This window comes from Drosophila serrata, unplaced genomic scaffold, assembly GCF_035046125.1.
Source record: "Drosophila serrata isolate PLE 108 unplaced genomic scaffold, ASM3504612v1 contig_241, whole genome shotgun sequence".
Lineage (NCBI taxonomy): Eukaryota > Metazoa > Arthropoda > Insecta > Diptera > Drosophilidae > Drosophila > Drosophila serrata.
Window position 1 is genome coordinate 4,273,665 of NW_028257139.1, and position 27,764 is coordinate 4,301,428.

At 34.9% G+C, this 27,764-nt stretch overlaps 4 protein-coding genes and 1 long non-coding RNA gene across 7 annotated transcripts in view; 3 read left to right on the forward strand and 2 right to left on the reverse strand.

The window, feature by feature from the left end:
• The window catches only part of Teh1 (tipE homolog 1 phospholipid transfer protein), a 38,595-nt gene extending 28,600 nt beyond the window's left edge, over positions 1–9,995 (reverse strand). Inside the window, exons 1-2 of one of the 2 annotated variants that reach the window (XM_086832019.1) lie at positions 9,694–9,995; positions 5,799–7,219 (exon numbers count right to left, since the gene is read on the reverse strand). In XM_086832019.1, the coding sequence (XP_086688145.1) occupies positions 5,799–6,568 (770 nt within the window). In that variant the 5' untranslated portion in view covers positions 6,569–7,219; positions 9,694–9,995. The remainder of the gene's footprint in view (positions 1–5,798; positions 7,220–9,693) is intronic. The other variant, XM_020958275.2, reaches the window with a different exon arrangement.
• Positions 9,996–13,410: 3,415 nt separating this feature from the next.
• LOC110188584 (uncharacterized) lies at positions 13,411–14,376 on the reverse strand. Its single transcript, XR_002319926.2, has 4 exons — positions 14,234–14,376; positions 13,733–13,927; positions 13,633–13,675; positions 13,411–13,536 (listed from the first exon to the last, which is right to left on the reverse strand). It is a non-coding gene; the product is annotated as an uncharacterized LOC110188584 (long non-coding RNA).
• A 116-nt stretch (positions 14,377–14,492) lies between these two features.
• On the forward strand, positions 14,493–16,303 carry LOC147643925 (uncharacterized). The gene is made up of 3 exons (XM_086832035.1): positions 14,493–14,513; positions 14,777–15,298; positions 15,411–16,303. The coding sequence occupies exons 1-3, from the start codon at positions 14,493–14,495 to the stop codon at positions 15,588–15,590; spliced, it is 723 nt and encodes a 240-aa protein (XP_086688161.1). The 3' UTR covers positions 15,591–16,303.
• Positions 16,304–25,721: 9,418 nt separating this feature from the next.
• The window catches only part of Glut4EF (Glucose transporter 4 enhancer factor), a 128,308-nt gene continuing 126,265 nt past the window's right edge, over positions 25,722–27,764 (forward strand). Inside the window, exon 1 of one of the 2 annotated variants that reach the window (XM_020958596.2) lies at positions 25,722–27,394. In XM_020958596.2, coding sequence (XP_020814255.2) covers positions 26,819–27,394 — 576 coding nt within the window. In that variant the 5' untranslated portion in view covers positions 25,722–26,818. The remainder of the gene's footprint in view (positions 27,395–27,764) is intronic. The other variant, XM_086832020.1, reaches the window with a different exon arrangement.
• LOC110188756 (uncharacterized) lies at positions 26,241–26,552 on the forward strand. The gene has a single exon (XM_086832024.1). It carries the CDS (start codon positions 26,241–26,243, stop codon positions 26,523–26,525), a length of 285 nt encoding a protein of 94 aa, XP_086688150.1. The 3' UTR covers positions 26,526–26,552.

A 27,764-nucleotide genomic window follows, 5' to 3' on the forward strand; every position in this document is an offset into this window, starting at 1 on the left:
CTGAACCCTTAAACTCTTGTTTGAGCTGCACTTGAAGAAGATGCTGATGGTGGCAATACCCTCGCCAGGGGAACCACAAAACTATGAACTCGGTTTGCTTTTGCAAAATCGGAATAGCAATTTTGAAGCTCTTCTTGATTTAATCTTCCCAGGATGAAACTTTGGCTTCAATGCCACCTCACTTGGTTGGAGTATATTGTTATAAGCCTTAGTATTGTCCTAGGAAATGAATTTGGTAAAGCAAATTAAATGTAGGAATTATCAAAGATCACATTTCCATATTTAATTTCTGTAAATTCTTTACTCTAATTTTGAAGCTGTCCTTGATTTCATTATTCCGGGATGAAATTTTTATCTTCAATACCACTTCACTTGGTTGGAGTATATTGTTATAAGCATTAGTATTGTCCAAGGAAATGAAATTGGTAAAACAAATTAAATGTAGGAATTATCAAAATCACATATCCATACTTAATTTCTGTAAATGAATTTGGTAAAGCAAATTAAAAGTAGGAATTATCAAAGATCACATTTCCATATTTAATTTCTGTATAATTTGATCCTTTACTGCAATTTTGAAGCTCTTCTTCATTTAATCTTTCCGGGATAAAACTTTAGCTTCAATGCCACTTCACTTAGTTGGAGTATATTGTTATAAGCATTAGTATTGTCCAAGAGTGAGATGAAATTGGTAAAACAATTTAAATGTAGGAATTATCAAAGTCACATTTTCATACTTAATTCTTGATTCTTTACTCCAATTTTCATGCTCTTTTCGATTTAATCTTCCCGGTATGATACTTCAATGATACTTTACTTAGTTGGAGTATATTGATATAAGCATTAGTATTGTCCTAGGAAATGAAATTGTTAAAGCAAATTATATGTAGGCATTATCAAAGATCACATTTCCATATTTAATTTCTGTTAATATGGTCCTTTAATGAAATTGTGAAGCTCTCCTCGATTTCATTATTCCGAAATAAAACTTTTGCTTCAGTCACACTTTACTTAGTTGGAGTGCATTGTTTTAGGCTTTCAAATTTCTGAGTAGGATTTAAGTAGGATTAAAGGACACTTTACTTAATTTAATTGCAATTTCTGTAAATTTATTCCCTTACTCTAGCGTATTAATGATCACATTACTTAATTTAATTTCAATTTCTTTTAATGTTTTTATTTCCCCCTTACTCCAGGGTATTTCCCTATCGAAACCTGCATAAATATTGAACTCACTGCTACTTGGCTTTTAACTCCTGCTGGCTACTTAGTTGCTCAGGCAGTTTGGCTGCTGCTTTATTGGCTGCGATTTAGTTGCGTTATGGCCAAATGATTGAGTGGCCCAAGAGAGAGAGAGAGAGAGAGAGAGAGAGAGAGAGAGAGTGGCGCTAATGCGGAGCACTCGACAATGGCAGCAACGTGAGCCATAATCATTAGCCAGCTGGCACTGAGTTATCCACCTCCCCCTCTTCCCCCTCTCTGTTTTTTTTTTGTTGTACCTTTTAACCTTTTTTAAATGCAACCAACTGGCAGACGATATTTTTGCATTTATTTTGCATATCCTTCGAGCAGAGTTTTTAGTGCCGCCATGTGAATGAATATCCTACAAATCCGAGGTCCTGCAAACTGTGACTGAAACAAAGTCGCAGACAAAAGCGACAAGGAATAGCATCAGCGAAAGGTAAGCTGATTATGTAACACACACGGGACGATGTCTCGTGTGTGTGTGTGTGTGTGTGTGGGGTGTCCTGGGGGTGTCTCTCAGTGTGTGTGTGCATGGCAGATAGCATTAACAATCGGCGCACGCTGACGCCATTTTGTTTCGCAACTTTTCAACAGCTCTTTCTCGATTGTTTTTATTAGTGATTTCCGTTGAAAACAAGCCAAAAAAAAATAAAAATATATGCGCATTAGATAAATTTCAAACACAGCACCTGCCGGTGCTTCGCTTTCGTGGCGAAAAGGAAGAATTTTCAAACTAAAAACTTTTTCTGTGGGGTGGAATATGTGTTGAAAATGCACCTGCAGCTATCCACAGACTTATTCGCACATTGCACATAGCCGGAGTTACACTGTGGAAAGTAAAAATAATATTACAAGAAATTTAAGAGACAATATTTTATTGAAGAAGACTCAAGCGGTGTCTTTCAATACTTTTCAGACTGAGTTTTCTATATGAAAAAAAAACAAGAAAGGAAGCTAACTTCGGCACGCAGATAGAACTTCTATGAATAGGAATCCATACAATATAAATTATATATATTTGTGTTAAAAACAATGAAGTAATACCTGCTTTCATTTCATTCACCTATACATATTATATTTGCAGTTTTACATTCACAGATTTGCATTTTTCCTCTACATCAAACTATCGTTTGTATGGCACCTATATGATATAGTCGTCCGATTTTTATGAAATTTGCCACAAAATTTAAGACTTATATAAAATGGCTATACCTCAAATTTGATGAAAATCAGCTGAAAACTAAAAAAGTTATAAATTTAATTGTATTAATTTCTCGATCGTTCCTATGGGAGCTATATGATATAGTAATCCGATTTTCAATAATATGAAATGGCTATATTTCAAATTTTATTAAATTCTGTTGAAAACTAAAAATGTTATCGCCACCGCGATTGTCAGTCTTCCGACAACAGCCACCGCCATTCTCATTCCTCTCAAATTTCTCGATCGTTCCTATGGGAGCTATATGATATATTAGTCCGATTTTCATAAAATTTTACACAAAATTATAGAATAATATGAAATGGCTATATCTTAAATTTGATTAAATTCTGTTGAAAACTAAAAATTTTATAATTTTTTTTGTAAAACTTTTCCGATCATTCCTATGACAGCTATATGATATAGTCGTCCGATCCGGCCCGTTCCGACATATATACGAGTGAGAGTATATAGAAGACTAACTGCAAAGTTTCATTCAGATAGCTTCAAAACTGAGAGACTAGTTTGCGTAGAAACGGACAGACGGACAGACGGACATGGCTAGATCGACTCGGCTGTTGATCCTGATCAAGAATATATATACTTTATATAGTCGGAGGTGCCTCCTTCACTGCGTTGCAAACTTCTGACTGAAATTATAATACCCTGCAAGGGTATAATGAAGATAAAATATACAAATTGTATGATAATAAAACATAAGAATCCTTTCTAGTGTAAACTGAAATATTATACACATATTAGTTATAGTTTCAAGAAGATAGTATACTGTTAAGATGTTAAGAACTTAATTTATGACAAGAAAAAATAAGAAAGGAAGCTAATTTTGGGAACCCGAAAAATCTATGCCCTGGTAGTAGAAATTAATCATAACAAAGCCAAAAATCCATTAAATTCTAATTAGAAAGCGTTGCTATGCTAATTATTATTAGGTTAACCAATCTGCATATTAAATTTTAAATTTAAAAAATTAAATTTTTCTTTCAATTTAAAAAAAATGTTAACGATGTAAGCCCTTATAAAACTTGGACATGGCTAGATCGACTGGCTATTCATGCTGATCTAGAATATATATAAGATATAGGAAAATGACTTCTTTACATCATCACCAGATCCTGAGTAAAATTATAATACCCTGCTGGGGTTTAAAAACTATTTTATGATTTCATTATGTTTATATTTATGATTATATTTTTTTATTTCTATTAGTCTTTTGTATGTTTGCTTAAGAAATACAAATTAAAGTTCGAAAGCAATTGGAGCACATAAATTACATCAAAGTAATTTTACCAATGAATAAGGATTGCTCAATAGCATAAAAAAATAGTTGGCTATAAGGGAAAAAAAAAAAAAAAACAATTTTTTATCCATATAAAAACCTACAAGTAAGCAGCGGCACCATAAAATATTATAATATTAATAAAATCGTGAATTTAATCCTAAACTGCACAAGGATCATTTCAAAATAAGAAAGACATTACCGAAAGCTTTGAGTATAAATATACATAAATTAATAAAAGTAATATTACCTATAAATATATAGACTATTTTGATATTACACTTAGTATTTTATTTTTATTATTTATTTATTTTATTTTTATAATTAATCTATTAGATATTACACTTAGTATGTAGCCATTATGAAAAGGATATTTTTTATCTAAAAACTCAAAAATCTGGAGAGTGTTTATAAGAAAACGATAAGTAATTCTTTAATATAATTATATTACTGTACAATTTCCCAATGAATTTTGGTATATAAAGTAATCTAGAAAGAATTTAATTTACTAAAAGAATGATTAGACATTCAAGTTGTTATCCCCACTAGATTCCGTTCAGTGCTTGATTCCTTTCAGTTCAATTTTAATATATTGAAAAGCCACCAAATTGATGACCGATTTTCAAGGATATTTTTCCTCAAGTGCAACTTGACCGCAATTGGGCCACACTTGATTATACATGGAAATTTTGCGATGATCTCCAAGCGAGAGAGGGTGCCTCCTCGCATTTCAATGATGCCCACCCAGATAAAGGCTATCGGCCAAGCCCAGCAAGGAGCTGAAAACAAAGGATCCAAAATGAGGGGAACACACTCGTCGAACTGGAATTGCCCAACTTGGCTGGCATGTGAGAGAGCCCTGGCTGGCATGACATTTGAATAATGCACGTACCAAGTGGATGGGCGGACAAAAGCAGGCACAGGAACTGCCTTCAGTGCGGGGACAAGGGCGGCACAGACCACCAATTCATTATCGATTGAATCGATGTGCAATGAGAATTGAAAACTGATGGAAATTTCCTCGCAGAAAAAAACAAGAAATAAAGGAGATAATGGTAGGCAACAAACAATGGAGCTGGAGATTCGATAAAGCCACCGAGTCGAAAAGGGAATTCAATAAAAACGAGTAAAGCATTAAAGACCAGCTGCAAGGAGTTGGTGTGTGTCCCTGAATCGATGGCCAGGACTACATATTTACTTGCAGGACAAATGTAATTGTCAGCTGGTGTGCCACAGTCAGTGCTAATGCCCCCCCTGCTCCTCCCCTTCCATTAGCAGTCAATGCCAGCCCCCGGCGGCTCTGTCAACAGCTCAACATATCAATCATACGCAATGTGGTGCGTGCTTGGTGCGTGCGCTAATGCCTTAAATGCGGTGCACAGTGGCAGCACATACATACATACATGCGACGCCTGCTGGTCTTATAAATAATTTAGACCGCATATTACTCCAAAAAAGAAAACAACAGCACCCCGCCCTTGACACGTCCCCTACCGCACACCCTCCCACACACACACACCAGAAACTGTCATTAGTGAATTATTTAAATTACGCTGACGCCAGGAAAGCAAATATCGCCAGCCAGGAAGGAAGTTCCTGCTGGCAGAGTTTTGTTAAATTAACTTACTGGCCAAAAAAAAAATGGAAGGAATGTACATATAAAACGAAAATCGTTCTAAATTCAGCGAATATGCAAATAAATTTCCCCCGTCCACTGGTGTGCGAGAAGCACTAATATTTTGTAAATCCCTGACATTTCAAATTCAGACAGCACGTTTTATACAAATTCGTTTAATTAGAAATGAAATTAGCAAGGCAGGCAGAACTTTTAAATGGTAACTGAGGGGTAAAGGTAAAGTCAATAAGTTATTCATATGTTAATAAGAATCTCAATTCATAATGGACTTAAGTATAATTAGATGTGAAGCCAGGAAATGTTATTACAGATCAAAACCGGAAGTTGCCTTAGAACTGACTTCCTGTCTCGAATCTTGTTGCCACTTTTACCCAATCCTTATTTAGATTCATTAATTACTCTCCTAATTAATCACTCACCTGAGATTTTCGATGCGCGGCCTTCGGCATTGAGGCCTATTCCTTCGATGGCTGCGATCCTTCTTGCAGCGGCAGTCACAGTGCATAATGCACAGGGCAATGGACGAGATGACGGTTATCACAAAGGGCACCGCAAAGAAGTGAATGATCATGGCCACCTGGTTGTCATGGTTGTAGGACGTTAGGACCACTGTCTTATTTTTGCGCGAATAAAAACACGGAAAGATGGCGCCCTCGATGCCATAGTAGCCATTGAAATCCTTGCATGTCACCGTGGGCGGATAACCGCATCCCTTGATGTTAACCAGGAGCGTGGCCTCACCGGATTGCTCCCAGTCCGCCGTATAGTTGCTATAATCGGTCATATTGGCCGGTATCGTGATATTCTGCTCAATGAACGTCACGTAGATGTGAACGCAGCGATATAGGTCCGAGGTGCAGCCCTCGCGACAGGAGCTCCACGAGCAATTAAATATACCAACGAGATCCTCGCGACGCGTTGTCGTGCACAGCGTTGGATTCTCAATAAAATCGTGGCTTAGCGTCGATATGGCCGGATCAACGTAGAGCGGTACAAGGAAGAGCAGCGAGGCGCCGGCGGTCACCGAGAAGAAGGCCAGTGTCGAGGTGCCATAGAAACGCGCACGTTCCCGCCACGAACGAAAGCGCCGATTGCCATTTTTCTTTTTTGGAGCCAGTTCTCGGATTTTACGTAACCGTAGCTCTTGTTGTTGCTGCTCGAGTAGTAATTCCGAACTGCCACTCCTCATATTATTGTCGGTGCACACAGGGCGCTGATGTTGCTGATTGTTGCTGCTGCCTCCGCCGCTGCTGCTGCTGGCGTTGCTGCTGCTGTTGATGTTGCTGCTGTTGCTGTTGTTGCTGCTGCTGCTGTTGCTGTTGCTGCTACTGCTCCTTGTGCTGCTGCTGCTGCTGTTGTTGTTGTTGTTGCGGTGGTTGTTGCTGCTGCTGCTGTCGTCGTCGTCGCTTGCTGCGCAGCAGCAGCTGCAACGGCATCAACGCTGCTCCGTTGCCTCTCTGCTGCCGCTGCTCCTAGGCCTCTTGCTCCTCCTGCTCCTGGCGTTGCACTTGGCTTCCGTTTCTCTCGCCTACCGCAACATCCAGAGAGACGATTGAGGTTATGTACACACGCGTCGGCGCAGTTTAAAGAAGCGAGAGAGTTAGGTTTTTGGAAACAGCTGTTCCGCAGGAAACAGACACAGAAAGAAAGAGATAGTAAGTGATAGAGAGAGAGAGTGAGAGAGAGCGACAGGCAGGTTAGAGAGATGGAGAGACAGAGACAGACATGAAGAAAGTCAGAAGGCGACAGTCAGAGAAAAGCGCGCTCGGGCTTTTTCATGAGTTCTTTTCCTATTGTTTACGCCACTCGCTAGTTTGCACACACATTAGTTTTTAAAACACTAAAAAATAAGACAAACAGCAATTAATTATTATATCATTTAGTTATTTAAAGTTTTAATTAAGTTATGGGGTTTGTTCTCGTTATTTTGCATTTTAATTTTCACATTTTGCGGCTTGCGTGGGCGGCACTCTTTTTCTTCTCAAAGTCACAGCTGTTGATGTAGGTTAGTTTAAAGTGGGAGAGCACTTGGAGAGCTTAGCTTGGCAGAGAGAGTTCTCAGACAAAGAGAAAGAGAGAGGGAGAGAAAAAGTTCTCAGAGAGAAACTGAGCTTCTCTGCCAGCTTTGAAGCCAACGCCGGCGTTCGCCTGTCTGCTGATGGTGTCGCCCTAGTGACTGTGTAACCTTTTTGTGGGCGGAATTATTTATGCTACACATTTTGTGCGACGGCGGCTTTTCCCATTTTCCTAGCTGCTGCCAGCGTGTGCCATATGGCATTTTGCTTATTATTTTTCAATCTATTTGCATTTCATTTGCAGTCCCTGATTTATGTGGCAGATCCCTCTCGCTCTGTGCGATCTAACGAGTTTTCAGCGACATCCTTGGTTCACCTTGGCAGTGTTCAAAAAAAATGCTTACTCCATCTACTGTTGTTGTTGCAACTTCGCGTGACTCTGGACTTTCGGCCAGGTTCGGACATTAGCGACCCCCGCCCCCTCTTTTTGACCCGTTTTTATTGCTGCTGGTCTGTTTCATTTCATTTCATTTTCATTTATTTCCCTGCCTTTTGTTTTTTTTTTTTTTGCCATGGCACGCATTTCACAATTTTCATCACACATACTCGAACCCACTGACAGTTGGTAGGTGAGCTTAACGTTTATTGCTTCCCAGTGTAGTTTTGGTATGATTTCATTTTCATGCTTCGCTCGCGGCAACGCGGCGTATGAGTAATGCACACAAAGCGAATGGCCAACACATAGACCGCACATAGATTATTGTGAGCAAAATTATCCATGCGACTCGCGAGTTGACATTTGAACCGTAAATTGTGGTAGAATTTCCCCCTGGAAAACCATCTATCATCAGCAGACCAGGCGAACGCGCTTAGGGAAAACTCCTTGAGCGGTCGTCATTCCCATAAGAATTAAGTCTCAGGTACACAGAAGAAAAACTAGATGGGCAGGAAATATTTTATAATTGAAAATTACAAAATTAACTAGTTAAGACTTGGGAAATCTTATAGAAAGGGGTTTTAAAATCAAATAAAAGGAAATTAATCGGGAATGTTATAGAAATGTCTACGGGCTTCAGATGGTGCATAAAAGTATGCTATGAAAATTTTAGACAATGTCGGTTCTTTGTTTAACACAATTTTTTGACTCATTATTATTGGTTTTAAAAATCCATAAAGTTTCTGATATGAAATTTTTTATAATTTCTTTATTTAATGTAAAACTGTGGGGTTTTTTCAAAGTTTGGTGTCTTAAATTGATAAAAAAAAATATTTTATGTCAAAAGTAACCTGATTAAACCCATATTTTCAGTTTCATATTTATATAAACTAAAGAAAATAATTTATTATTTTAATAATAATAGGGAAAATATTAAAAAATTTGGTGTTTTTCCATAATAAATAAATCTAAAAAACCGTATTCCTAGTGAAAAATGTGTACGTAATTCCTAGATACAACGAAATCTCACACAGAGACATAGGAAATTCTAGATGTCGCAGGATTCTACGGTAGTATTTCTGAAGCCTTTGAAAGAAATAAACTCGAACTATTTATCTATCTATCTAACTATTCTCCTTTTTACCTATCTATTTATCTAAATACCTATTTATTTATATATCTATCTATCTAATTATCAATGTCTATCTCTTAAAGAAGAACAATGCAATATATTTATAAGTTTAATTTACTTTTTAGTGTTTTAATTGTATTAAAATTATTTTGCTTCACATTCTAAAGCTAAATTATTTTCCTCTTTACTTTCCTCAACTCTTCCCATAGTCTTGAAATAAAAATATAATGCTGCATTTAGTATACAATTTATTCTATGTGCAAAGGAAGGCCGCCCACGCCACGCCTTCGTTGGAGAGAGAAAGCAACGGAATCGCGGAGGACGAAACGCGGAGCTCTGTGGGTGGAAAAGGAAGGAAAATGGCAACTAAAAACTAGAGTGGAAATAGAAATATATATATATATATATATATATATATATGTATGTATATAAATGAAAATGAAAATAAAACATTAAGCTCGGGAGTCCGACTAACTTTTGACAGGTTGAAATGGCAGACCGCTCTACATTCTCCGTGCTCCCCCCGACTAAGCCAAACTTTTGTTGATTTTGTTGCTAACGCTGATTGTTGTTGCCGCTCTGTTGCTTATTGTTTTTGTTTTCCCCCCTTTTTTTAGATGATTTTTTCCCGTTTTCCTGATATTCTTATTCTTGGTAAAAGGTAGAGAGAAAAATAAGAAACAGGGGGGATGGGTATTTTAGGTTTAACTTTCACTTGATTTGATATATACTTTGCACTTGAATTTTCTTTAATTTTTTTTGCGGGCCAAACTTTCTTCGTAGCTTTAGCTTGACGGCGATTACGGCACGGTATTTGTTGTTGCCAGAGTATAGGAATTGGCTAACACGGCGGCAGCCATTGGCTCACGCACACACACACACGCTCCTCACGTTCACGTTCACGCACAAGTCGGCGGACAGACAGACAGACAGAATCACACAGACACGAGAAGCGCGCGCGCTTGGCCCTGACGTGCCTCTCGGAGTGTTTGTCCAAAACTGACGACTACGACGACGACGACTCCGGGACTGTGGACCCGGACTCGGGAGTCCTGCGCCCCGTACTTCGTCCTGTGCCTATCCCGCCTTCCGCCTGCTTCACTTCGCTTCCCCCTTTAAGCCGCCATGGCGGGGGCGGCGGAGCCATGGCAGTGCGTTGACGTTGACGTTCTACGTTGACAGCGCTGCCAGCGAAGTAACGAGCGTCAAGGATTCGTTTGTGCGCGCGTCTCCACTCTCTCTCTTTCTCTCTTCTGCTTTAAGGATAATACTGCTCTCTAAAGAGAGAGCGTGAGAGGAGGCGGCAGCCTGTGTTGGCACAACAAATCTTGCACTGCTTGCTTTGGCCGATTTACCAGGGCTCGTATTACGTATAACAAACGCTGCTTGTTAGTTACTTTTAACTTGATATTCTAAAATTTAAGTTACAAATTTTAATTATCACTGTAAATAATTTATATTTATATTTATTAAACAAATTAAAACAATAAATGGAAATCTTCTATATAAGGATTCTTAAGTGCAGGGTATGAAACATCTAGTCAAAAGCTTATAAAGCCGTGAATCAGTCATTTTCGACCCTGTAAATCATATATATTCTTCATCAGCATCGGTTAGATCGAATCGGCTCTAACCGTTTCCGGTCGGGAAATATATTTCCGTAATTTTGTTAAAAATTTTATAAGGGGTTACATCGATAAAATTTCTTAAAATTGCCAAAAATTTGATCTTTTTTCAATTTTAAATAGAGTATGCTGATTTATTAACCCAATAAAAACTAACATAGAAAAGCTTTCCGAATTTAAATTAATGCCCTGGCTAAGTAATGAGTTTTTTAAACTTTAATTTGTTGAAAAAAAAAAAAATGCCACATAAAAAAGTTAAAAAATATCGATTCAAGAAGGCGAACATTTTAAGCTTAGTTATTATTGATTTCCAATACGATCCTATAATTTAATAGCAAGCTGCTTTTCGGCTTTTCAATAAGTTATCTTTGTTGTTTATTTTTATTCAAGTTTTTCAGAAATTATGTAAAATTCAGCTTACTTTAAAAAAAGTACATTTTCGTTTAGGCATGAAATAGATATATATATATTAATGTAAGATCAAAATAAAAAATTTTAAAGGGATCAGTCAATGATCAAGTATACGTATCAAGAATTTGCATCAAGTACACGTATTAAGTATACGCATCAAGTATACGTATTTAGTTTACGCATCAAATATACGTATTCAGTATACGCATCAAGTATACGTAATAAGTTTACGCATCAAGTATACGCATCAAGTATACGTACTGTAGGTCGGAAAAAAAATATATAAAAGTATATTTTTGTAAGATAACTCAGAAAAAAGTTAAGAAAATGGTTAAACTTAAACTTCAACTTTGCTTAAACTTAATTTTAAAAATAAATTCTTCATTTATACCTATTTATTAGGCCAGTTTAAGCCAAAAAGCTTTTAGCTAATACATTAACCACTAAAGAAAGCTTGAGTACCCAGCTCACTTTCAGTGATGCTCCTTGTAAATAAATATTTATTTATAATTTTATTTTTAAAAACTTAAACTTTATCTTTACTTTACTTAAGCAGATTAATATGGAACAAAAGTTAACTAGGATCTAATGAAATTTAAATTTTATGATAATGTTTTTTGACAAACCATTATTTTTATTTATTTAAATAAGTAGTTATACAATAAAAACATTTTATTCCCACTAAAATTACTAATTATATTTATTTAATTGTCAGAATATTATTATTAATCAGAATTTATTTTACTTTTTCTGATGAAACAAAAAAATGCATTAATGAGCAACATAAATCGAATTTTTTTTTTATTAAAAATATCAATAATTGATCTCGATAACAAGTTAATTTATATTTTTTATAAATGTATATTCGCTTTTAATATTAAATTTCAACTAATTATCCAAATCACATACTTGAAAAGTACGCTTTATTAATAAAAAAAAAGTTAAATATTTCCTTCAGACGAAATATGCAGTCTTAGAAAAAACAGTGACTTTGGTATATAAAAAGTATATCGATAAAACGATCAATATTCTATAATTTTATTCGCTGTCCGCCCATCTCCAATTAATAAATTTTCTTTATTAGCGAAACATTTTATATTAACAAAATAAAACAATATTGATTGTTCATAAAATATATACATCATAATAAATAAATAAAGCTGATAACAAGTTATTGTGCAGAAAAAATGGAAGCAGTAAGCGAACATCTACTACATATATACTAAATGCAAATCTACAAGTCATCCTTATTATATATATACAGAAAATTTAGGAAATTGGTATTCACTCTTGAAATATCAGTGTTTTCCAGATGTTTCCAAAGGTTTCCTAATGAGTTGAATCTTTATTCCAGGCAAGTTCCGAGAGTAATTATTTTCATTGCTGATATGCCGCTTCTGAGTTGGGCTGATCAGGTTAGATTAGGTTAGGTTAAACCGAACGGCTCTTATGGAGATTGAGCTGCCCCCTGAGGATATGGGTACCGGGCTCAACTTCACCTCAGAGACTTATCTCCTTATCCAGACCGAGGTCCTTCTCTACCTTGCCTGTCTTCAGGGCGTGCACGTCATGTCTTCCGCCTCCTTATTTATCTGGAGGACTACGCATTGGCAATACATATTGCATTGCAAATGACACTTTTGTTTTTCACTCTTAATTATGTTTCATAAACGCCTGAAAGATACATAGAAACCATAAAAGAAATTCACTTACATCTATGTATGGATACATATTAAATGTGTTCTATTCATTTTTATATTAAAAAATTAATATAAATACATTTTGTTTATTTTATAAATATAATTAATTTAATCATAATATATATTTTAATACTTTTTTGATTGGTTTCACTAAATTTAAATAAAAAAATTTTAAAATGTTAAAGGTTCGGCCAAAAATTGAATGAGCACTTCATCTGTTTTTAATTTGGAAAGATTTAAAAAACAAAATATGAAATAAATACATGCCATATTATTTTTTAAATAAATAAAGTAACTTACATGAATTTTGCATTAATAAGAATTAATAATATTAAGACGGAAATAATAAAAATAACAATATATGCATAGCTGTATTTAATTCACGTTGTTTTCCCTTTTGCATCGGTCTGGAAAATTTTTAACTATAATACATAATTATATGTTTGGCTTACAAGTCAGAAGTAGCTAATAAATCTTTAGTTTTTTATATGAAATTACTGCTATTTCCATACTTAAGCGGAGTTTAATCCAAGAGCACTGATATTTTTCTCCTGACGTCAGGTTGACCAGCAACTTTTTTAATGTATATATCCATATTATAAAGCATTTATTAAGGATCTACTAGAAACTTAATTTGGGTACTTATTTTTAATAATAACTGATAAAAGTAGCCTTTAAAGTAAGTGAGTAAATTGCATAGAAACAAATATAATTTAGATGTATACATTTATTTAGTCTCGAAAAGCTTATATATCCCCAGTGAATTTAATTATGTGGATCCGCCTTTTCCAATCCAATTTATACACTCATCTTAAAAGCGATCGATTTGGAACATTAACTAAATTGCAATTAAACAGAATATTTTGAAATTAACTTAGCGTTTTTAAGAATGAAAAATAATTTGAATACTTTTTTTCTTTGGATACGTATTTACCTAGGAATTTATTAATTATGCGGCTCTTCTCTTGTGAAGCGAACTGAAAATGAATTGAATTACTTGACTATAGTAACTTATGTAAAAAAATAATACTTACAATTACTAGCTGGAAGTCCATAGGTATTTACTCTTCAGATATCAGTTTTTCAGATGTTTTCAAAGGTTTCCTTATAAGTTGAATTTTTATTCGAGGCAAAGTTCCGAGAGTAACTATTGTCATCGGTGCTGTTTTGCTTCTGAGTTGAGCTTATTTGCTGCAAATCCGCAATCTTTAACGCTTCCATCCAAAGTACTAAGAAACAGAAATATATAAGTATTTATTATCAGCATACTATTGTTTTTTTTTTTATTAAGAATTTATAAGACCTATGTATAAGTGCATTTATAAAGACTTATCGCTTGAGGGGAGAGTTGTCCTTTGAATTTCGCTTCTTGGGTTCAAAAATTTGTCATTTCTTATCTCATTAAAATATTTAAGTAAATAAATAATATATGTACTATTACTGTTTACCAGCACAACTTGATCGATTATTCGTCATAGGCTTAATTTATAAATTAATTATTATAATAAGATGAAATTTATAAAAAGTTGTTTTACCTTTTTTGTGTCACTATATAAGTTTATATTCATTTTTTTTTTTTGACATTGGCTTCTCGAGTTCTAGTTGGTTGCAGTTTAAGACTGTTCACTTAGGCACTCTGAAAACTAACTTAGCCCTAACCAATGATGATTCGAAATGCAGTCAACAGCCCCCATATAATTATAGTTAACACCCCCTAATATAGTTCAGAAGATAATTCAATTGATAATGCTGCTATAAATTTTCTGACTGAGATAGGAAGTTAGATACTACAGCATGTTAGATTATTTACCGATTGTAAAATTTGAACCTAATGAAACCTAATAAAAATTGATAAAAAATATTCGAAGAATAATAATTTCTTTGTGGGAACAAACTTGGATATACAAACATATATCTGTTTTGATTAAAATGTAACTATCATTTCCGATTTTTAATTATTTTATTTTAACTAAAGATTGGTTTGTGAACTGTGTGATCAAATTGTTTACAAGTTACTACTGCATACATATTGATATTTACTTTTAAATTAATTCTAATTTTTTCGTAATTCTTTACAGATACTAGCTAGTTTGTGTATCTTAGTTATGCAAATAACTATGTCGATCTGCTACCCTTTAATAAGACATTGTGGCTGCGTGATTGGAACTGAAAAAGTCAATAACTTTTTGAGAATCGATTGTTCAAATAACGAAAAGTTGGCTTTCGATTTCGATTGTTTGGCTAATCAGCGGCCAGAATCCTTGGATCTGTCTGGCAACGAGTTGCAGGAAGTGCCGGAAGAACTGAATTTGAATGGATTCGAGGACCTCAAGCACCTCGATCTGTCGCGAAACAAAATCAGCAGTCTGGTTACCTATAATTTTGGCGCTTGGACTCGTTTGACTAGTTTGAATATTAGCCACAATTTGCTCACCGATCTGCCAAAGGAGAAGCCACCGATTAGCACAATCGATGTGAGCTATAATCAGCTTACGAATATGTACAGCATCTATAGCCTGACTTACATCAATGCAGTTGTCCTGGGAAATCGCATCCTGTGTAAATGCAACTCGAGTCTGGTTCAGAGAATGTACAGCCAGGTATTTTTAGGATTTTTCTTACTTCTTATAACTTATAAAATTATATACTATGAACATAATTATATATATTATTATATATCATAAAAGAATAACGTACTTATATCCTCGGCAGAAAACTTCTGAACGCGTTGCAGTCATCGAGTGTTCTTTGAATGACAAGGATCTGCCAAAACCCATATCTTCTCAGTGCCACTATGATATCGATAAAGTTGAAAGTCCGTCACTTTCTAAATATGATATTGCAGGCATTATTATTTTAATTATAATTACAATTATTATACTTATGATATGATATTATTATAATTATTATTAAGTATCATTATTATGTTCTTTGAATGACAAGGATCTGCCAAAACTTATATCTTCTCAGTGCCACTATGATATCGATAAAGTTGAAAGTCTGTCACTTTCTTAATATGATATTGCAGGAATTATCATTTTAATTATAATTACAATTATTATACTTATGATATGGTATTATTATAATTATTATTAATTATAATTTTGATGTTCTTTGAATGACAAGGATCTGCCAAAGCCCATATCACAACTACATAAATCATAAGAAACGATCGACAAGTATAATATTTACGGGTAAATGAAGAAGTCATTTCCGACCCTAAAAATCATATATACTCTTGATCAGCATCAAAGGCCGAGTCAATCAAATAATTTTATTATTTTACTAATTTTATTATTTATAATTTTCAATTCAGTATGCAGATTTGTTAACCTAATAAAAACTAACATTGAAAAGCTTTCCAAATTAAAATTCATGCTTTTTGGATTGGTTATGACTTTTTAAAATTTGATTTTTTATATACAAAAAAAAAAGATAATTATTTTAATGATGATTTTTTAATCTCCAGTCATTTTGAATCAAACACATACACACAACACAATTTATATTTTCAATACATACACATTAAACAAAATATAATTATAGTTTTAATTTTTTGCCTGCAAATCATACGAATAAATAAAATTAAAAAAAAAAAAACTTAATTTTATGGGTTTTATTATTTATTCCTTTCCATTTTAGCACCTAAAAATCTTTATATTTTGGACATAAGAAAAATATATAATTTTTATTGCAATTATTTATGTTCTGAATATATTTTTTAAACGAGCTATAAACTTGTATATATTGTCTTTGTATATTTCCTCCGCTCACTATTGCATAAGTTGCTACACTACAGTAATTTGCAATAATAAATTCAGTCAAAATGGAAAAAAAAAAAAAAAAAAAAAAAAGTCTTTGTATATACATATTTCATTTAATTTTAAGATTTAAAATGCAAAGCTCTTATTTGATTTCCACATGTAAAATTAAATCATACAAAATGTAAAATGTAAGCAAAACTGCATACTTTGTGGCGTAACATTAATGAGCTCAAAACTTGAACCATCCTGCTGCTGCTGCTGTTTCTGGTGATTTTTCCACAAAGCTTTTCCCAACACGGTGAGCTTTCCCCGCCACTTCTGTGAATGTGTGTGTGTGTGTACTGCCCCAGTTTTCATTTCCTCGGAGCAGAGCAGCCCTGACATGCACAACCGTAAGGCAAACTGGGTCAAGCAACAAATACCTCGCACAGCATTTGCCCTTGGCGGCATGTCCTTGATGTTGGTCGCAAAAAAAAAAACAAAAAATGTGATAAGGTTTCTATGCTAACACCTTTTGTGGGCGGTGTCTGCACATCAATCGATCTCACACCCCCACATGCATTTTTAAAAGTAACTAATTGAAGGTTATTGGTGATAAAATAGATATTATTTTGCAATCTTCGATACATTTGCATATACGTATGTATACGTTTTTAGCATTTGAAGTACTGAAGAAAAGCATGGTATCCTTTTTTTAGGAATAATTGTTTATCGGAACGAAAAACATATTTATTATAGTTCTATGCATTTTTCTATATTTATAGAAATTAATTGTACGTAGATTAGGGAAAATTAAAATGATTTATTTACGAATATATTGTAATTATATTGACTTTTGCAAGCTTAAGTCTTAAATCCTATTGTTTGCTCCAAAAATATTTCAAAACTTCCTTGCAATTTGTTGATAGATTATATTTTATATATATATACATATATTTTGTTTACAATTTTTTTTTCACTCAAATTGGGTCCATAGCTAAATAATTTTTATTGTATGTTGTTTATTGTGTTGTTGTTGTTTTTAATTTTATAAATAACGTTTTTATCATTTGGTAAGCAAAATAACATTACATCTTGCCAAATGGAAACTTAACCAACTTAAACCTATAAAAAAACATTATTGCAATAAACTAAATTTGATCAATTCCCTGAAATTTTTTAGTTTATTTATTTTTATTGGTGTGAAGCAATATTGTGTATTCTAGAATATTAGCTTATAAAATTATTAAGAAATGTTTAATTATTGTACCTAATAATAAGAATAAAAAAATTGTAAATTTGAAAATAATTAAGAGTTGCGGGACCATATATGGTTTTGAATCTTGAATCTTTGAAACAAGTCTCTAAATGGAACAAGTTATCAACAGTTTCAATACAGATTTAAAGTACAAATAAATTAATTGAGTTAATCAAAGCCATTAAAAATAAATAATACAATATTTTAAAATATAATAAAATAGAATAAAAATAATAAAATAATATTTGTTTATTTATATTTACATTCATTTGCATTTCGTTTTAATTTGAAAAGTATTTTAATAATTAGTTCCTTTGTTTGAAGCATGAAATTATTATTATCTGTATCTGTATCTTTATCTATTAATTTTCAATTTCTCGAGGGTATTCTTACTCCAGAACCTTGGCATGCTTTCTTATTGATACTTCTTTATATATTTTGTGCCAAGGACAATGCTGTGACAGAAGTCCACATCCCTGACACGGATGCTGCTACCGAAAAAACGAAAAAAACAAGGAAATATAGTTTTGAAAGTAGGTCGTGGCAAGTGACGTGGCCGGCTGACCCATTTGGGCCATTTAAACCTGCACGGTTGCAGAGCACCACCCAAGGTTGATGGAGTGGAATCTTTAACCTGATTCCGAGACTGGAATTTTGGGTTATATTGCAACTTGGGCCAGGGGGTAGTTTTTGCTGACTTTTGCCAGAGTCAACAGTTTGAGTCTGACAGCTGGCTGCAGCTTCTACACATTTTCCTCATTTTCCCCTTTGGAAAACCCAACCCAATCTCATTCGAGGCATTTATTTGTCTATTGCTGCGTATCGGTGTGTGTGTGCGTGTGTGTTTGCCTAGTGCCCATATTTGTGTATTGTCCAAACAAAGGTCTTGCATCTGAGCAGTCGAACAATGAAAACTGTTGTCTGTTTTTCCGCCAGAATTTATGACCCAATGTCAACAGCAGCACGCACAGCTTCAGCTTCAGCCTGAGCTCTGTTTCCCCTTCTCTCCTCTGGCAGGGAAATTGAATCGTCCAGCGGTGAAATCAGCCTGGAAAAGCCAAGGAAAGTTGTTGCGGCTGTCAGGTGGCCGCTTGACCCCCGTCCATTGGTTTTGGGTTGGCCAGCCTCCAAAACTTCCAACTTCAGCTCAAACTTTGGATCCCAGCTTCATATGCACTGAAAATATTTTCTTGCTATCATTTAAAGGTTAAATTATAGCATTTATATTTTGTATATATTGTTTATATAAGGATTAAATATAAAAAAAAAGGTAGTACGTATTTATTGATATCAAATATCAAATGAATAGAAAGAAAAGTGTAATACATTTTATTGATAATTAATTTTCATTAAATATATATACAAAATATAAATATATATATAATAAACAAATATGCTTTATCAATTGATAATAATGTAAGCTTCATAAAATATTTTAGAATATATATTTATTTGAAATAATAATATTTACAGCAGAAGATAATTAACTTTGGCCATTTTGGGGTAAAAATGATAATTTTTAATACATTTTTACTATATTAAGTCTAATATAAAACTTAAATCCTACTTATCTGTACTTTGAGGAAATTCTTACCGATTAGTAAAGTTACAGTTAAGACTACAATGAAAAATAAAAATAAACTATATAATATTTCTGCATAATTCTAAAAAAATACGTCATTGAAGACAATTTAATAAAGTTATGTTAGAAAAAAGAATAGGGCTAAAATGTTAATGATTAAATGACCAGTTTGCATTTAAAGTTTAAATTTGAATTTTTCTTTTTCGGTATACGCAGAGATACATATGTATTAAGAATGAAAAAAAAATTGTTTTTAGACGTGCAAAGAAATATTTATTTAATTTCAGATATATTTAAACTCATATACCATTAACTTATTAATATATATAATATTAAATGCAACATAAAAGGTAACATATTTAATTTAATTTAATTTAATTTAATTATGTAATATAATACTTCTAAGCCCTAAGTTAGCGCTTTGTTTTTCAAATTAATTCCTAGCTTTCAATAAATAAATAAATAAAATGACTATGATACCAAGAGGTACTTAAAAATAAAGTTTAATTTAAGCAACTTAAAGCTTTAAAGTTTTAGAAATATAAATTACTCCAAAATAAGTTGCTCTCAATTTTGCTACCCCTTTCTCTCAGTGTAAAACCGGTTGTCAAAACCTCCTATTCCCCCGGACTCTATGGCATCGCTTTTTTGTCATTCACATGTCCAGCGACTGCACATGACATAAATTTGTATCTGCAACTGATTGTGAGTCGTGTAATAGCAACCCGAACATATCTGTATCTTGTGTCCGCGCTCATCTTTGTCTACAATTTATGCTTCCTGCCATCGGACTCCCTCCCGATCACTGTCATCCTGGGAGCCTCATTCACTCCATCCACTTTCCTGTCCGTGCTGACATGTGTTCACATCAATCACCATCACCCTCCCCGCTTGCTGTTGGTAACTTGATTTCAAACATTCGGATCGCCCCTCGTAGATACACAGGTAAACATTCTAATGATCCCAACACGCAACTTCAAATGTCACGGCTCCTCGGAGTGGGAGTTGCAAATTAAAGCTGTGATGTTTTGAGTCAAAGTTTAAGCTTGAGTCAAGGGCGATTTTCCGCCATCTGTGAATTTGTTTGCTTTGTGTTTGTTTGTTTGTTTGTTTCTTGTTTCAGCCGCTGACATTTTTGACGGACAACTCGACGCGGCGTCGGTGGCATGTCTACATCAACATCCATGTCCATGTCCATTTCCATGTCCATGGGCTCCAAATGTCCATATCCCACATCCATATCCACATTCAAGTTCGCAGTCATGACAGCAAATTTGCCAGACTTCTTGACATGTGACTGGCCAAACTCCAGGCCTCAGCCCAAGCGGATCTAATTAGTTACCAGTACTTCGAGGGGGGAGTTGATGGCGTCACTGCCTAATAAGTGAGGAAAATATATAGGGAAATGCCATAATTTAAATGAACAAAAGGGAAACTATTTTCAGGTAACTGGAAATATGGTAATTAGTTTCCTAGAATTGATTAATCTGTGACCAATCTATGGAGTTAGTAGGAATCTAATTTGCAAAGGTAATTAATAGAGATACTCATGTATTACTTGGTTAATATTTCACTTGTTAAATTAGTATTTTTCAAAAATATTAATAATATGTAAATAATATATTAATTATATATAAATGTTATGTAAAATTTTGCTTATTAGATGTCTATTTATTTACAGAAAATAAATCATAGCATACTTACTTTCATTGAAGAGGTATAGCAATAGGTTTTATGCTTTTATTTTCATAAAATTTCTTTCTCTATTTAAATAGTTTTTCACTTTTATTCTAAATAGTAGCCTTTTGTCAATTTAGAGATTTTTGAATTGATTTTTATAGATTTGTACATAGACATATACATGTATACATAATATGTATTACATATATCAATTTTGTTAATAAATTAAAATTTTTAAAACCCATAAACATCATGAATATTAATTCGAAAAGCTTTTCTTTGATTGTTTTTATTGTTTTAATAAAACTGCTTACTTAATGTAAAAATATAAATAAATTAAATATAGAAAATATTGATAATTATCTATTTTAAAAAATGCGAAAAATTCCTTTTCAAAGCTATCTTTACTTGGGCCAAAGTATATTTTCCCAATTAATTTTCGAAGATATAAGATACAACTCCGCCTAGGTCAAGTGAAATTAATGAAAACCCGCTGTTATAATTATATAATTATTTTCCTAATTTATTTTCAGAAAGCTTGGACTTTCCCTATGTCATCTTCTTAATTATCATTATCATCATTATCTTTGTCATACTTTCGAGCGGATCAAGGTAATTTAAAGTTGATTTTAAGTCAACAAAGGCTTCGATTGTGGGATACACTTGTGACTATGCAATGGATAAATAAATAAAGAGATATATGTATAAAGATATATACAGATATATACCGATATATATCAATGCCTAGGCATCGTAATTGAATGGAACGGTATGGAGAAGTGACATACATATTTTCAAAATCCGGTTTCGAAGGCAATCCAATCCAATCAAATCCCAAAACACAGATACACACTCATACACTCATAAGCATGTGATAAAAAAAAGGGAATAAAAATACGGCGCCCTACCAAATGCGCTGGAAAATAAGAAAGAGGTAAAAAAAATAATAATTACAGCTTTACAAAGAAATTCGAAAAATCCGGTTTAATTTTCATAAAATTCCAATAAAAAGAAATCTCAAAACTTATGGGGTGTAAGGGGAGGGAAGCTAGTGGGAACTCAAGTGCAACAGCTGCTGATTGGATTCTCGAGTCCAATCGGAACGGCCAGCAAATTGAGGCCGCTGTTAGCTAACAGTCGATTCCCGTTCTAATTGCACGCGCTCTCTCGCACTCTCTGGGGCTCTCTCTTACATTCTGTAATGTGGCTGCATACGCTCTCTCATGCTTCAGCGTAAGAGCGAAATGGCCTCTGTTTCCCTCTCAACTGATTGACCTATTTTCCAGTTTGGGTAATGTGTCAATGCGCTTGTATGTGTGCCTGTGAGTGTGTTTTCATGTTTTCTGTATCCAATGTATCTCGCTCTCTCTGCATCTCCATCTCCTTCCATCTAACGCCTATGCTTTGTTTTGGTTTTGCGTTTTGCCTTTTTTTTCCTTGTTTCTTTGGTTCGTTTGTTCGCTTTGCTCGCTCGCTCGTTGGTTTTGTAACTTCGTGGATTGCATTCCCATTCACTTTGTTGTTTTCTTTTCGTAACTGCGTATTTGTTGTTGCTCGATGGTAACGCTCTGTTGACTTACAGTGTTGTTGTTGTTGGTAATGCCGCTGCTTTTGGAATTTTCACTAGAGAAATGATTAATTGAATTTGTCCAGATGAATTCATCTTTGCACTTGGCCGCCCCACTCATCTTCATCTTCTTGTTCTTTAACTGTGCTAATGGCGAAATGGTAAAATGAACGAGAAGAGAGTTGGAATTGTTCAGGAAATCTTGGTATTTGTTTCTGAGGAGGAGGTTTTAAATGACACATTTTTCTTATTGCTGAAAATGCATGGAAAAGATGTTTAAAATTACATTATTAAAACAAACATAGACTTATTTACCTATTATTATATTTTAAAATCATTTATTAAAGTTGTCTTAAAGAATGCATCATTTAAGGCACATAATATATTGAAATAAAAGTAGAAATTTCCTTATATGTATCTATGTACATATGAAGTTAATAATTTTATTCATACTTCTCAAACACTATTAATTTATTCCCTCGCTCCATAGTGATTTTTAAGCATCCCTGGTTATATTACAATATAGTTCTCATATAAACACATAATATTTCTCAAATGTTGCATACATTTTCATTTATTTGCTATTTCTAAATGGGAATGAATTTTAAATGAATCGAAAAAGTATAATAAAAAATATGCAATTGAAATTGGGATACTGAGATACTTCAGAGATGTTTTATTTTTTTAATAGATTTCAAAAACTATTATAATTGAAATATATGTTCATTTGGCAAAATTTCAGCAATATTTTTTCAGTGTATGTTCGTTCGTTTCCTGCGCGTGCAATCAGTAAAGTTTTTTGGCTAGATAAGCCCTGCGGGCATTCTTTATCTGGCAAGGTCTCCAACTGTCCTCCGTTTTTTCGTAACTTTTTACATCATTAAACATTAGGGCTGTCGTTGGAATGGGAAATGCGCAGTGCATTTTAACACAATAGCTCCCAACTCCAACTCCAACTCCCTTTGCCAAATGACGTCTTTAGAAATGCTGGCGGCGTGAAAAATCCCGGAAAATCCACCCCGAAAAATCGAACTGAAAACGCAAAAACTCCAGAACAAAACAACTACGCAAATTGTCGGATATTTCGATGTTTCGATGGATGTGTTTCACAGTTATTGGAGTTGAAGATTGGAAGGCGGAGTGGAAGATGAAGAAGAGCAAGAAGAAGCAGAGCAATCGCTGCCCCCCTTCCAAAGCAATTTGCTGACGTCGCCGGAGAATAAATGCCTACAGAGGTCATTCCAAAGGCAACAACAACGCCGCCAGCAGCATACTCAACATAGAAGAGAAGTGAAGAGAAGAGAACACCCGAAAATACCGACAAAAATGTCGAATATCCATCAGCAGCAGCATGGAAATCCACAGTAACAGCAACAACAGAACCCGATGTAAACAAAATCGAATGAATTTCGAAGCATATAACAGCTGTGAGCCGCCGAGAGAGTGAGAGCCAGCCAGCTCCCCCGCACAAACACTAACACGCGTACACGTACAGACACACGCACTCGGGCTCTCTTTAACTGTTAAATTCTGTGACGTTATCGTTGCAGACCAGAAAACCGGCCGGCTCTTTTTGGATCCCCTACACATAACATGGTGCGGCATTTGGGGTGCACTTTATAAACAGGAAGTTGATATACAAATTCTATATTCTTCAATTATATTTTCAACGGTTATTGTTATTATTATAAAATTGTGAGGTATGTATTCAAAAATTTTAAACATTGATTATCTCTGGTCCCACAAAATATATTAAATTGCTAATTATTGGAGTAGTTTTTTAAACAGAATTTTCCTTAATAGGCATACTAATAATAAAAACAAGTTCATCTTTAAGCTCTTATGGTACATATGTTATCCCTACAGTACAGCATTTGAATTCATCCTTAACCGAACCTTTTTTGTGTCTCTCTCGTTTGTTTTGAGGCTGAGGTTCGCTACTCAACAGCTGTTTTCGCAACATTGTTGCTGCTCAGCAGCCAACAGCTGTTATCGCTCTGCTCTGTGTCCGTTGTTCGCGCTGTTTTGGCTCTGTTGTTGATAAAATAAACCAGAGCGAAACACACTCACACACACACGAACACTCGCTCGCACGCATACAGTTGCTGAAATTATGATGGGGGCTCTGTTGACAAGTGTTGTTTCTTTTTTTCTTTTCAACTGCGTAGTATATTTTTGCTGCCCTTTATTCGTTTTCATTTTTCTATGCTGCCCAACAGATGATATGGTGGCGATGGCGTCATAGATACCGATAAAGCCAAGGCAATATAGGCTACTACGTTGCAAAGTTGGCATATTATTTATTTTACATAATATTTGAGTTTTATAAGGTGTTGTACGGTAAATAAATATATATTTAAGTAGAATTTGACCGAGTTTAATAGAAAAATTAGGAGTTCTTATAGAAATCATAAAAATTCAATGCATATTTAATTAAACTTTTAGTTTAACTTTATTTCCCAAAAATAACTTCTTTTTTGAGACCGTAAAACGGATATAAACATTTAATTAAGAAAAAATCTATGTTATTATTTTATTATTATGATTATTATTTGAATAACCATTAATTAAAAGCTGCTGACCATGACTCTCCCTTTTTTTTTGTGTCTATTCATTGCCTTTTCAATAGATTCCATTAATGAAATATTTAATTAATTCAAGAATAAGTACTTATTTCAGCACTACTTCTTGAAATCTATAAATTATATTGTTCATGTATTTACCTAACTATCTTAACTTCATTTAACTCTTTAGATTGAATTTTTTTGTTTAATCTTAGCATTGTTTCTGATAAATATATCTTCAATATCTGTATCTACAAAGTAAACAGAATCCCAACTGTCACTTTTCTGTTAATTTTCCCCAATACACTATGTTGGCCATTCGTTTGTTATGCTGTTAACCGTAGAAATTGCAGTTTGCCTCTAACATTTTTATGCTGCCGCCTCTCTTTCTCACTCTCTCGCCCTCTCTCGAGCGGTCACACACTAACACATCGAGCTCCCCCTTCCAATTATGTATTCGTATGTTGTTTTGCTTTTCCAAGCAGGTAGATGCTATAGAAACGGACAACAGCGGCGGAGAGAGACAGAGAGAGGCGGGCATGGAGAGAGCCCGCGAGAGAGTGTGTCTGTGTGAGTAACTGTATTTCGCCGCTCGCTTGCTTGGCGCTACGTTCGCTCGCGTCAGTATCTCAGTATCTAAAAGTAAACTCTCGGGAGCAGACCGCCAGCAATAAGCAGCAGCAGCAGCAGCACCAAATAAAACCGTACAACCGAAAAGCAAAGCCCAGCAGCGCAATCAACAAATAGCAATAGCTATACAGCGAAGGGCTTACCTTTTCGCCAATTCCCGCGGGAAAAAACGCCACGGAGAACTCCTTAATAAGTGAAGAAAAAGAAAAAGGGCAAAACAAATCAGTGCAGCAGCCGCTCCGTTGAGTGTGTGTGTGTGTGCGTGCGTGTCAGTGTGAGAGAAAACTGAGAGAAAAGTGAAACGACGACCGGCAGCGAAAGCCAACGCAAAGCGCAAGCGACAAAGCAAAGTTCTGCCGAAAGTGCATCAAAAACAAAGCAACAACAAAAAAAATCAAAGTAAAGTGTGACCAAATAAACGCAAGTTTAACCCTTAAACAGTGAACTTTAAATCCCCGCTCTCCCGGAAAGTGCAACACCACCTGCAAGCTGACATTAAAAGCGGCCAAAATTGGATTATGCTTGGCCTCAAACGCAACTGCCACGACGACGCCAGCGACGCCGAGCATGTGAAGCTTAAACCGCTGCTCCCATCGCCGCCCCAGTGGCCATCATTATCGTTATCATTGCTATCAACTCAGCCGATTGTGCTCCTGCAGCGCCTGCAGCTGAACCAGCATCTGAACGAGCGTATCACCTTCTCGTTGGAGCAGTATCACAAGAACGTCATCAAGAAACTGGCTGCCATTAGCCTAGGCAAGTTCCAGGTCTTCCGTCTTACCAAAAACGTCTGCCAGACTTAAATAAACCCCTAAAAAAATATCAGAAAACTTCAAAAATCAAGTGCAAACAAGTGTAACTACAAGAAAAGTGTAACTAATAAAATTTAAATACTCAAAGTGCAATAGAAAGCAAAAAAAAATGTGAGAAAATGTGGCGATCCATTAAGGCCAAGTTCAGGCTTTAAGTTTAAACAAAAAAACACAAAACAGTTGAAAAAGAAAGAAAGTAATAAGAAAACACTCTAAAAGAGTATAACAAATAATTCAAAACCAATCCCCTAATTGGCAAAATCCCCCCCAAATTAAATAAAAAAATGTCCACCGGTCGCCGTTTAGCCAAACGCTCCATTATCGGCACCAAAGTGTGTGCCCCGGGTCCGGACGGTCTCTGGTATTCCGGTGTCATCGCGGACGTTAAGACACCGCCCTCGTACTCATCGGCCGGGAAACCGATTTTACCGTTATCGCCGCCGCCACCGCCATCGTCGCACACTTTCCTGGCGCCCGGCGACGCCCAATTGAACGCCGATACCCGTTATATGGTCCGTTTCGATTTCAAGACCGCCGTCGATTCTGGTCTCTCGTCCACCGCGTCGGGCTTAACATCCTCCACAGATCCTTCGTCGTCGGTCATTGTGGAGGCGCGTCGCGCCGCCGTTGCCAGTGTCCACATCAGTCCAGCTCAGGCCTTGCGCCGCAGCGCCATGATCAAGGAGTTCCGTGAGTCGGATCTCATTGGACCCGGTTTTCGATCCATTTTGGATACGGAACTGCAGCCCGGCCAGCGGGTATATTTCACATATAATGGACGTGAGCAGAGTGGCGATGTTATCCAGCATGATGCCAGCAAGGATGAGGTGATTGTGAAGATTACCACAATTGGAAATGAGGTGAGTCAGTGGGAAGTACCACGGGGAATTTTAAGGGGGTTTATCTGAAGTATCAGGTTTTAACTAAAATATCAGGTTTTGTCGGAAGTATCAGGTTTTATGGGTTAAGACCTAATAGAGATTTAAGGGATTTCATTATAATGGTATACAGTTCTTGTTGTCAAAGTTAAAACCTTTTTTCTTGCCTTTTATTAGATTTAAGTTTTCAAAGTCCATTAAAATCTTCAGTAACTCATAATTTTTAAGCTTATTTCAAAAATATATACTTAGGTTTAAATATTGTGAAAAATTAGATAATATTTAAAAAAGTTTAAATATTATTTCAAAGATTCCATCATTTCATGCTGAGAATTCTAAGCAATTATTCTTT